This window comes from Triturus cristatus, chromosome 4_2, assembly GCF_964204655.1.
Source record: "Triturus cristatus chromosome 4_2, aTriCri1.1, whole genome shotgun sequence".
Lineage (NCBI taxonomy): Eukaryota > Metazoa > Chordata > Amphibia > Caudata > Salamandridae > Triturus > Triturus cristatus.
The window spans coordinates 898,128,735-898,141,432 of NC_140586.1; the positions used below are offsets into that span (position 1 = coordinate 898,128,735).

The following is a 12,698-nucleotide window of genomic DNA, read 5'->3' on the forward strand; positions in this document are numbered from 1 at the left end:
CCACAGACCAGCCATTAACGGAGTAGCAAAGCTGACAGGGTGGCAGGCAGCAGAATTAATCTCAAAGCCAAGGCTGGCGGACGGCTGTGAATGTGCCCCTGCTTCCGGCATGCCTGACCTGCTGAGAACACACCATGAATATTACATCCCGCTGGAAACATGGCGTGGCCCACAGCGAACAGAAAGTGCATGTGTTCTACTGTGCAGACTTGAGCCACGCGTATACTAGGCTTACAGACCCTACCCATGCGTATACTGGGCTTACAGACCTTACTCGTGTGTATACTGGGCTTACAGACCTGACCAATGAGTGTACTGGGCTTACAGACCTTACCCGCGCGTATACTGGGCTTACTGACTTTAGCCACCCGTATACTAGGCTTACAGACCCTACCCATGCGTATACTGGGCTTACAGACCTGACCCGTGTGTATACTGGGCTTACAGACCTGACCCATGCGTATACCGGGCTTACAGACCTTACTCATGTGTTTACTGGACTTACAGACCTTACCAATGCGTGTACTGGGCGTACAGACCATACCCACGCGTATACTGGGTTTACTGACCTTACCAATGCGTATTCTGGGCTTACAGACCTTACCAATGGATGTACTGGGCGTACAGACCTTACCAATGGATGTACTGGGCTTACAGACCATACCCACGCGTAAACTAGGCTTACAGACCTTACTGATGCATATACTGTGCAGACCTTCCCATGCGTATAATGGGCTTACAGACCTTACCCATGCATACACTGGGCTTACAGACGTTACCCCTGCGTATACTGTGCTTACAGACCTTAGTGATGCATTTACTGTGCAGACCTTCCCATGCATACACTGTGCTTACAGACCTTCCCATGCATATATTGTGCTTACAGACCTTCCCATGCATATACTGTGCTTACAGACATACCGATGCATATACTGTGGAGACCTTCCCATGCCGACACTGTCCATAGAGACCTTCCCATGCACACACTGTGCTTATAGACCCTCCCATGCCTATACTGTGCTTATAGACCCTCCCATGCATATACTGTGCTTACAGACCTTACCGATCCATATACTGTGCAGACCTTCCCATGCATGCACCGTGCTTACAGTACCTACTGGTGAATATGCTGTGCTTACAGACCTTACGGATGCTTATATACTGTGTAGACCTTCCCATGCATACACTGTGCTTACAGACCTTACCGGTGCATACACTTTGCTTACAGACCTTCCCATGCATGCACTGTGCTTACAAACCATACCGATCCATATACTGTGCAGACCTTCCCATGCATGCACCGTGCTTACAGTCCCTACTGATGAATATGCTGTGCTTACAGACCTTACGGATGCTTATATACTGTGTAGACCTTCCCATGCATACACTGTGCTTACAGACCTTACCGATGCATACACTGTGCTTACAGACCTTACCGATGCATACACTGTGCTTACAGACCTTACCGATGCATATACTGTGCTTACAGACCATACCGATGCATATACTGTGCAGACTTTCCCATGCATACACTGTCCTTACAGAACATCCCATGCATACACTGTGCTTATAGACCCTCCCATGCATATACTGTGCTTACAGACCTTACCGATGCATATACTGTGCAGACTTTCCCATGCATACACTGTGCTTACAGACCTTCCCATGCACATACTGTGCTTACAGACCTTACCGATGCATATACTGTGGAGACCTTCCCATGCATACACTGTGCTTCCAGACCTTCCCATGCATACACTGTGCTTACAGAGCTTCCCATGCATATACTGTACAGACCTTACTGGTGCACATACTGTCCTTATAGGCCTCACCGATGCATTGACTGGCCTGTACAGTCCATACTAATGCATGTAATGTTCTTGCAGAGACCCGGAGAGTGTACAATGTTTTGTAGACACCTGGAGAGTGCGCATAAAGGACTGTAAAGGCGTGGAGAGTGTAGTTACTAAAGAGAACTGAAGAGTGCACAAACTTTTCTGCAGAGACCATGGGAGTGCACATAAACTGTTGAATACGTGAAGAGTGCACACACTGCTCTACAGTCCTTGAGAGTGCACATAAAGAATGGTAAAGAATGGGAGTGCACACACTGCTGTGCAGAGACCTTCAGAGTGCACATAAAGAATTGGAGTGCACACTGCTCTGCAGAGACCTTGAGAGTGCACCAAAGATACTGTAAACACAGAGAGTGCACACACTTGCAGAGACCTTGAGAGTGCACACACTGCTCTGCAGAGACCTTGAGTGTACACACTGCTGTGCAGAGACCTCGCGAGTGCACACACTGCTCTGCAGAGATCTTGAGAGTGTACATAAGGTACTGTAAACACATGGAGAGTGCACACACTGTTGCAGATAACTTGAGAGTGCACACACTGCTCTTCAGAGACCTTGAGAGTGTACACACTGCTGTGCAGAGACCTCGAGAGTGCACACACTTCTCTGCAGAGACCTTGAGAGTGCACATAAGGTACTGTAAATACCTGGATGCTGCACATACTGCACAGAACTGGATGGTGCACACACTGCTCTGCAGAGACCTTAGGAGTGCACACAAGGTACTGTAAACACCTGGGGAGCGCACACACTGCTTTGCAGACATGGGAGTGCACATAAGGTACTGCAAATACCTGAAGAGAACACATACTGCACAGAACTGTAGAGTGCACACACCGCTATGCAGATACCTTGAGAGTGCACACACTGCTGTGCAGAGACCTTGAGAGTGCACAAACTGCTCTGCAGAGAACATGAGAGTGCCCACACTGCTCTGCAGAGAACATGAGAGTGCACAGAACGTACTGTAAATACCTGGAGAGTGCACACACTGCTCTGCAGAGACCTTGAATGTGCACACACTGCAGCGCAGATACCTTGAGAGTGCACACACTGCTCTGCAGAGACCTTGAGAGTACACACACTGCTCTGCAGAGACCTTGAATGTGCACACACTGCTCTGTAGAGACCTTGAGAGTGCACACACTGCTGTGCAGATACCTTGAGTGCACATACTGCTCTGCAGACACCTTGAGAGTGCACAGAACGTGCTGTACATACTTGGAGAGTGCACACACCGCTATGCAGATACCTTGAGTGCACACACTACTGTGCAGATACCTCGAGTGCACACACTACTGTGCAGATACCTCGAGAGTGCACACACTGTTGTGCAGATACCTCGAGAGTGCACACACTGCTGTGCAGATACCTCGAGAGTGCACACACTGCTCTGCAGATACCTCGAGAGTGCACTCACTGCTCTGCAGAAACCATGAGAGAGCATACACTGCTCTGCAGAGACATTGAGAGTGCACAGAACGTACTGTAAATACCTGGAGAGTGCACATACTGCACAGAACTGGAGAGTGCACACACCGCTATGCAGATACCTTGAGTGCACACACTGCTCTGCAGAGACATTGAGAGTGCACAGAATGTACTGTAAATACCTGGAGAGTGCACATACTGCAAAGAACTGGAGAGTGCACACACTGGTCTACAGAGATTTAGACAGCACACGTATTCAACTGCAGAGTGCACACATTGTACAGTAGACAACTGGAAAGTGTAACCCCTGCTATGCATAGACTCAAGAGTGTAGACTTCATATACTTGCGTCAGGAATCGAACAAGGGCGCAAGTATATGCACGGCATGGAGGAATGCGGGGCTCTCAATGCTGCACTCTCTAAACCAAAAGCGGCGCAACAGTACGTTGTATCGTGTGATCTGCTGCAAAGGGGTGCGTGATGCAAGGCACGAGTCAACGACTCAGAGGAGCTGGAAGGACTCGTCTGGTCCCCAACGGACAGAGACTTCCTCACGGAGTAATCCGTGTGAAAGGGAATGATCCCCCAGGACCCCTTCTAGGAGACTAAATGGCTGACAACAGATTCGATAATCATCCATTTCTAATATTAGTCTAATCAGGCTTTAAGTGGGAGTAAAAAACTAGGGGGTCTCTGTAATTAAGGGCGTGGCTCAAACACTTAAGCTAAAAATCTGTACTTAGCATAGTGTGCCGCCCGACTTGTATTTTGCTGTTTCTGTCCTTGCATCCAGATATACGATACAAGTAACATCATACCTACCACAAGTCAGGACTATTGGCTTGGTCAATGGCGGTTAGTTGCATAAGATAAATAAGCAGCAATTATGGCTAGTATATAATATTGAACAAGCATTGGCATAGCCAATAGGTCTCGCCTTTGGAACCTTATAAGTATTTAGTTATGCAGCACAATATCCTTGGTGCAACAACATTAACTGTTGCATGGCTAAACACTTATAAGGTCCTAAAGGCGAGACCTATTGGCTATGTCAATGCTTGTTTTATATATATGCTATACAATACACTACTGTGTAAGAGATGTCACTCCAAAATATGCCCACTGTTGCTTCCAGGTGATTTATCCTGAGCTAATAGCAGAAATTGTAGCGTCAGAAATAGGGCCAGTAAAAATAGGGCAACTTATAAAGATGTTGCTCCTACCCAAGACATAGGCTAGACTGCAACGCAGTGTAGTCAAAATAGCTTCCGATGATAATGTGTTGTCATGACACGATCGGCCACCAGTTAGCCTGTTATTCAGAACCAGGACATCTGAGTGGGGAGTTTTGACACGGCTGAATGTACCAGTACCTGAATTTGCTCAACCTCGCCGGGGGAGCCAGGAAGCACAGATACCAAGACCACAGGAAGCAACTCTTGCAGGTAACGATGTGCCTGCAACGGAGTGCAGGAACCAGCACTCGAGGATGGCCTTCTTCACACGTGGGTACACTCCGTGCTAGATCGTTCCCATTGAAGAGATAACAAGATCTCTTCAAGGTGCTTTGTATTTGAAGAGCGAGAAAAAAAAAAACGGCAAAAGTGAAAGCAGGGATGCGTGCGCGCCAGCAAACACGTGAGTGGTGCGCACACAGCAGCGCCAAAAGTGAAAGTAATCACGCTCCAGATGGCGCCTCGGGCGCTGAAAGCTGGCAGCTGTGCACGTTCACGCTCGCTTGAACGCAAGCTTTAGGCCAGCAAAAGCCAGTGGGTAGCACTTTGAAAACCCGCTTACTAAATGTCTCGCAGTGCAGTGCATACACTGGCTCAGGCGAGACCTAAAAAGCTTCCACTTCAAGCGCTGGTGATACAGCGACAATGTTGCTGCTCCTGAGTTTGAAAAAGAGAAGGGAAATCCAGAGAGAAAATGACTCACTGTAAAGGATTTCCCTTCCTCTACAACGCTCATCTGGCATGACGTCATGCCATAACTTCTCTACTAGTGAGAAGTGAGCTGTGTGAGCATGCGCACATCGATGTGTCTGCTGTCACTGCAGTTCGAAAAAAACGGACCAGCTGTGCTAGTGCCAGGGCAAAAAACAGAGCCCAATAGAGACCCGTTTCGAGGCACCCTTTAAAAAACTGCTGGTGGTTAGCACCGGTGAGACCCGGCCCACCTAAAGCCTTGAGTCTCATGTAACTTCCGTCAGTTTCTGCAGCTTCACTCTTGGCAGCCACCATCTTCCCCCGCTTCCAATTCTCTGGCACATTTCAAGTGGAGGAGAAACACGTGTCACTTCATGGGGAGGTGTCGGCAGAGGAGCTCTCGGTCTCCTAGGTTGCTCTGTCTTCGAGGTATGTCCCTCACAACAGTGAGTGGCAATGCTGACGTGCTACGGGTGCCTATGAATTAGAGGCTTTGACATTTCTAGTTTCAGGAGATCTTATGGTGTTACCTCTTCTTAGTTATCATATAGAAAGCACTTGTACCTCGATGCCTGGAAAAGCTGCATAAATCAATGAGTCCATCACAAACATAAATGTTTTCTCTTTCCATTGATAATATCCCTGATTAGTCTCCCTGCCTTTGGTCCCATGAGCGTATGATCCACTAGGGCCAACTAAAACTCATCATGTGCCCCAATATCACCAGTAACCCTTGGACCCTGCGAGCTCAGGTGTCGTCTTCATCATACGTATTCTCAGCAGCGCTCAGTCCCTTGGATTCCTATCAGCTCTCAGTCCCTAGAAGTTCATGAGTGCTGCTAAACAAATGCCCAAGTGTTTTGAGCAGCTCTCAATCCCAAAGAGTCCCATTCATCAGGTCCCCTCCTTGTCGCAGCAGCCTGTGCTCCCCTTGGGGCCACTAGCTCTGTTTTTCAGAGGGTCACAGTAGTCTTTGCAACACTCTGACCCCTCTAATCCATGAGGATGTCACTGCACACCACCACCTCATCAGAACAACGAAGAAAGCAGCCCTACAAGAAAGGATCAACGCCAATGCACTCAATAGTAAAGACATTTTCGATGTGATCAAAGAATTCCCAGACCCAGCAGAGACAACAGACATCCCACCCTCCCAAGACCTCTGCAACAACCTCAGCACCTACATCCACTGCAAGATTAAGGGGATATAAGACAGCTTTGACAGCCTCGATACCCAAGACCCTTACACCACACCCACAGCCACCACACCCTATGACAATGGACTCCAAAAGACCCTACTCAGTTGGACCCCCCTCACCGCGGACGACACTCTCAAGATCATGAAGAGCATCCACTCCGGCACACCCTCGGACCCCTGACTGCACCACATCTTCAACGGAGCTGGCACCACCATCACGCCCGAACTCTGCCACACCATCAACCCCGCCACCTTCCCGGAAGACTGGAAACACGCAGAGACCAACCCCTAGCTGAAGAAACACTCTGCCAACCCGACGGACTTCATGAACATCAGACCCATCTCCCTTCTCCGCTTCTCAGCCAAGGTCATCGAGAAGGCCATCAATGCCCAACTTTCTGAGTTCATCGAAGCAAACCACATCCAGGACCTCTACCAATTCGGCTTGCAAAGCCACCACAGCACAGAGACAGCCCTCCCCGCCACCACAGCCAATGTCTGCACCCTCCTGGACTGAGGCAAAACTGCAGCCCTCATTCTCCAGGACCTCTAGGCCTCCTTCGATACAGTTTCTCACCGCACCCAATGCACAAGACCCCACAATGCCGGCATCTGCGACAAAGCCCTGGAATGGATTGACTGCTTCTTTTACGGGCCGAACAGCCTCCGCACCTTGAGACCCCTACGGGTGAGTACTAGCACTTTACAAGCCACTTGATTGATTGAGGCCCATTCATCAGTGGCCTGCATGAGCCCAGAAGCTCCATTCCTCATGTGCTCCAATATTCTCAGCAGCCCCCTGTCCCCTTGACCCCACAGAGCCCGTTCCTGAGGCGTTCTTTTATTTCCCGCAGCCTTCTGTCCCCTTGAGTCCACAGTGCCCGTTCCTCAGGTGCTCTAGTATTCTCAGCAGCCCTCTCCTTAGGTGCTCTAGTCTCCTCAGCAACTCTGTCCTCTTGAGCCCACAGTGTCCATTCTTCAGGTGCTCTAGTGTTCTCAGCAGCCCCCGGTCTCCTTGAGCCATCAGTGCCCGTTCCTCAGGTGCTCTAGTCTTCTCAGCAGCTCTCTGTTCTCTTGAGCCCACAGTGTCCATTCTTCAGGTGCTCTAGTATTCTCAGCAGCCATCTCCTTAGGTGCTCTAGTCTTCTCAGCAACTCTGTCCTCTTGAGCCCACAGTGTCCATTCTTCAGGTGCTCTAGTACTCTCAGCAGCAATCTCCTTAGGTGCTCTAGTCTCCTCAGCAACTCTGTCCTCTTGAGCCCACAGTGTCCATTCTTCAGGTGCTCTAGTCTTCTCAGCAACTCTGTCCTCTTGAGCCCACAGTGTCCATTCTTCAGGTGCTCTAGTATTCTCAGCAGCCATCTCCTTAGGTGCTCTAGTCTTCTCAGCAACTCTGTCCTCTTGAGCCCACAGTGTCCATTCTTCAGGTGCTCTAGTACTCTCAGCAGCCCTCTCCTTAGGTGCTCTAGTCTTCTCAGCAGCTCTCTGTCCTCTTGAGCCCACAGTGTCCATTCTTCAGGTGCTCTAGTATTCTCTGCAGCCCTCTGTCCTCTTGAGCACACAGTGCCCGTTTCCCTGGTTTTCAAGTATTCTCAGCAGCCCTTTGTCCTCTTGAGCCCACGGTGCCCGTTCCTCAGGCTTTCTAGTATTCTCAGCAGCCCTTTATCCCCTTGAGCCCATAGTGCCCGCTCCTCTGGTGCTCTAGTATCCTCAGCAGTACTCTGTCCCCTTGATCCCAGAGTGCCTGTTCCTCATGTGCTTGTGGGAATCGAAAATAATTGCTGTTAGCATGAGCTGAAGCCATCTTGTTTGCAGCATCCATTTTGTTAGCCTGGTGATTCTTCCGTCTTCATTGTTGCCTGCTTTTCTATTCTGCTCGAGTCATCAGCTTTAGTTAACTCCTTCTGTACTGAGCCAAAACAATGTATGTGCTAAAGGCCTGTAGCTGCTAGAATGCACCTGGCTAAAAATGTAACTGTCTACCATTTCCTACTGATGTAAGCAGTTCTGTTTCCCCTCCCACTAAGTAATAGCCATCTGCCCATGTTTGTCGGTAGTTGTTCCTGTGTATGCTTGCACCTTCTATTTGTAACTACATGCTTACTCTGCAACAAAGGGTGCATATAAGCACCATGGTCTGTGACTTCAATGTACTACCTCCTGCAGCTCTTGAGGGTGTTGTATTGACGTAGTCCCACTCATGAGTGATTAATAAACCTGTTATTTGAATTCCAGCTTCAGTGCTAATCTCTACTTTGATGGTCTAAGGACCCGTGGACAAAGATAAGGGTGAACCCTGCACCGGTGCGCCCCTTAAAAGGCACATTTCTACATGCTCTAGTATTCTCAGCAGCCCTCTGTCCCCTTGAGCACTCAGTGCCCGTTCCTCGGGAGCTTTGGTATTCTCAGAAGCCCCCTGTCCCCTTGACCCCACAGAGCCTGTTCCACAGGTGGTCTTGTGTTCTCAGCAGCCCTCTGTGGCCTTGAGCCCACAGTGCCCACTCCTCATGTGCTCTAGTGTTCTCAGCAGCCCCCTGTCCCCTTGAGCCCACAGTACCCGTTCCTAAGGTGCTCTAGTATTCTCAGCAGCCCTCTCCTTAGGTGCTCTAGTGTTCTCAGCAGCCCCCTGTCCCTTTGAGCACTCAGTGCTCGTTCTTCGGTAGCTCTAGTATTCTCAGCAGCCCCTGTCCCCTTGAGCCCACAGTACCCGTTCCTAAGGTGCTCTAGTATTCTCAGCAGCCCTCTACTTAGGTGCTCTAGTCTTCTCAGCAGCTCTCTGTCCTCTTGAGCCCACAGTGCCAGTTCCTCAGGTGCTCTAGTGTTCTCAGCAGCCCTCTGTCCCCTTGAGTCATCAGTGCCCGTTCCTCATGTGCCCTGGTGTTCTCAGCAGCCCTCTGTCCCCTCAAGCCCACATTGCTCCTTCCTCTGGTCTTCTAGTATTCTCAGCAGCCCTCTGTCCCCTTGAGCACTCAGTGCCCGTTCCTGAGGTGCTCTAGTATTCTCAGCAGCCCTCTGTCTCCTTGAGCCATCAGTGCCCGTTCCTCAGGTGCTCTAGTGTTCTCAGCAGCCCCCTGTCTCCTTGAGCCCACAGTACCCGTTCCTAAGGTGCTCTAGTATTCTCAGCTGCCCTCTCCTTAGGTGCTCTGTTCTCAGCAGCCCCCTGACCACTTGAGCCCACAGTGCCAGTTCCTCAGGTGCTCTAGTGTTCTCAGCAGCACTCTGTCCTCTTGAGCCCTCAGTGCCCGTTCCTCAGGTGCCCTGGTGTTCTCCCAGCCTGTGGTCCCTCTGTTAATCAGACAGCCACAGTAGTCTCAGTGCCCCTTGTTCCCCGTTCCTGATATGGCTCTAGTATCCTCAGCCGCCTTTGGTCTCTCTGAGGCCACAAGCTCTGCTCTCCATCTGAATCCCTAGTATCGTCACCGGCCTTCGGTCCACAGGACTGCACCAGCCCCATCCATCCCAACAACCCTTGCTCTCGATGAAGGTGCGTGGAAGGGGCGGTCACTCACCTGTCAAGTGCGGGCGTCAGTCGGTACTCTCTGGTTTTCAGCAAAATGCCTTTGATCAGGTTATCTGGTGGAGAAGAAAGATGACAGCAGAGTTAGAAAACAAAAACACGGAGCCTGGAGAACCAGGGAAATATTCACTTAAAGAAGTAAAATCCACCAATCGATGGGAATCACGATCCCACTCCGGCGCAGATAACCAGGGAAATATGCATTTATAAGTAAAACCTAGAACAAGGGCCCCTCAAGTCAATGGCGGCTCACCATCCCACTGGGACTTGAATAACCAGGGAAATGTGTATTTACAAGTAAAAGCTACAAAGATCTCCCCACCGATGGCAGCAGGCGCTAGCTTCCAGAGCCCAAGAAACACACGAGCAATTCGAGGGAATATATATCTCAATGAATGTTCTCCCAAGAGCAAGAATGACCCCGCCCATTGAGAAGATGGCGATTCTCTGAGCCCACCAATCAGGAACAAAGACTCCCCATCTTCAGCACACTCACTGCTGAGGGAGAGAAGGCACCGAAAGGTCTACTGGGACAAACTGGTGTCTGTGTGAGGCAGCAGGATCACAAGTATTCACTAGATCTCTCTCGCTCCATGCACGATGCACTCAATGCTGCTAGATGTGACTTACAACAATGGAAATAAGGCACAACCATGTGGTCTGTGGCGCGTATCCATCAGATCCCAGAAAGGAATGTATCCACACACAGCCCCTTAATCTACATTTCATGTCAGGTCTTTGTTACGGGTGGGCGTAATTGGCAGTGTACTACTACGTGGTGGAATTCAACTTGTTCCGTCAGACTCAATTAATAAAACAGAAACCTCATATACTTGGTAAAATAACAAGGATCTCTGTCTTTACATGCTTCAATTCATATAGTCATTTCACAAAAGTGAAATTGAAAATTTAGCAAGCAGTGAGAGAGGTGATGATGTTGGGATCCTCCCTAACCTAGGGGGAGAACCAAGCAGATGCCTTGAAAACAAAGAGAACATCTTCCTGAACGATTCAGGGGTGGTCCCATCCTCTTAGGACCACCCCAAGCACAGTTATGGGCAAAAATTCAATCCCAACCAAAGGCCCTGCAAAGCATTATGGGACGAGATTAGCAGTGAGCAGTGAATATTATATTATCCAATATCAAAATAATTCTACAAAGAGCTGCAGTCCCACTAGTCGTTACTAGGTGTCCCTCATGAGCAACGACTAGTTGAACTTCAGCTTGATGTAATCATTTCAATGCTTTTGCATTTGACTTGTGAAGCCCGAACTGCCAAACCATGTCTTCCCTGGACCGGCCAGCAAGGATAGCTTGATTCCAGTGGCATGGAGAGCAAGGGACCCACGTCTGGCTGAAGAGGGGGAAACCTCAACTATTGTTCAGGTCTCGCCTGACCCTGCGCTGGTCTGGCAAGACTTATTGAGAGGGCTCCAAAAAGTGCTACCAGGCCAGCCTAGAGCTACAGTGTATGTACACAGGCGCGCTTTACCGCGATGATTTTCACTTTCGCGGCCGCACGGCCGCTTTGATGTTTGATCGTGATCACTTTCGCGGCCGCACGCTGCTTTGCATGGCCAATAGGTCTCGCTTTTGGGACCTTATAAGTATTTAGTTATGCAACTGTTGCATGGCTAAACACTTATAAGATCCCAAAGGCGAGACCTATTGGCAATGCCAATGCTTGTTTTGCATTTGTCACCCCGAGTGGGACGGGTATGCTCAGACGTGAGTCGCGAGTCCCGTGCTCTCCATGCCACTGGAATCGAGCTATCCTGGCTGAAGAGGGGTAAAACCCCGAAACCGGTCCTAGGATGCTTGGTTCCAGTCCAGGGAGGACCTGGCTTGGCAGTTCGGGCTGGACTGTTCCCATGAGGCATAGGGTCAAGACTGATTTGCATTTGGCTGGGTTCAAACTGGAATGGCATGGTGAGCAAAAAAACAACGGATTTAGGCCCAGATCTCTGTACTGGGGTGAATGTATGACATTGTTCTGCATTCTGTCCATCAACTGTTGTTTTTAGACCTGAAAATACAGCATCGGGCACAGCACTCTACAGGCTATTGTGTGGCTCACTGAGCGTTCCCCACCATCGAGCACCGCTCACTGAGCGATCCCCACCATCGAGCACCGCACTCTACAGGCTATGGCTTACTGCGCTCTACAGGCTGTGGCTCACTGAGCATTCCCCACCATCGAGCACCGCACTCTACAGGCTATGGCTTACTGCGCTCTACAGGCTGTGGCTCACTGAGCGTTCCCCACCATCGAGCACCGCACTCTACAGGCTATGGCTTACTGAGAATTCCGAACCACCGTGCACTGCACTCTACAGGCTCTTTCTTACTGAGGGGTTCCCCACTACCGAGCACTGCACTCTACAGGCTCTGTCTTACTGAGCGTTCCCCAGAATCTAGCACTGCACTCTACAGGCTCTGTCTTACTGAGCGTTTCCCAGAATCTAGCACTGCACTCTACAGGCTCTGTCTTACTGAGCGTTCCCCAGAATCTAGCACTGCACTCTACAGGCAATGGCTTACTGCACTCTACATGCTGTGGCTCACTAAGCGTTCCTCGCTTGAAGTGGGATGCCGATCTAAAAACATAGGATGGAGCACAGCACTCTACCGGCTATGGCTTACTGAGGATTTCCCACCACCGTGCACTGCACTCTACAGGCTCTGACTTACTGAGCGTTGCCCATGATCTAGCACTGCACTCTACAGGCTATGGCTTATTGAGTGTTCTCCACCATCGAGCACTG

At 49.9% G+C, this 12,698-nt stretch overlaps 1 protein-coding gene across 14 annotated transcripts in view; it reads right to left on the minus strand.

The window, feature by feature from the left end:
* The window catches only part of ST3GAL3 (ST3 beta-galactoside alpha-2,3-sialyltransferase 3), a 1,226,061-nt gene that overhangs the window by 266,196 nt on the left and 947,167 nt on the right, over window positions 1–12,698 (minus strand). For all 14 annotated transcript variants that reach the window (XM_085602933.1, XM_085602932.1, XM_085602940.1 and 11 more), the window contains one exon: window positions 9,925–9,988. In XM_085602933.1, coding sequence (XP_085459059.1) covers window positions 9,925–9,988 — 64 coding nt within the window. The remainder of the gene's footprint in view (window positions 1–9,924; window positions 9,989–12,698) is intronic.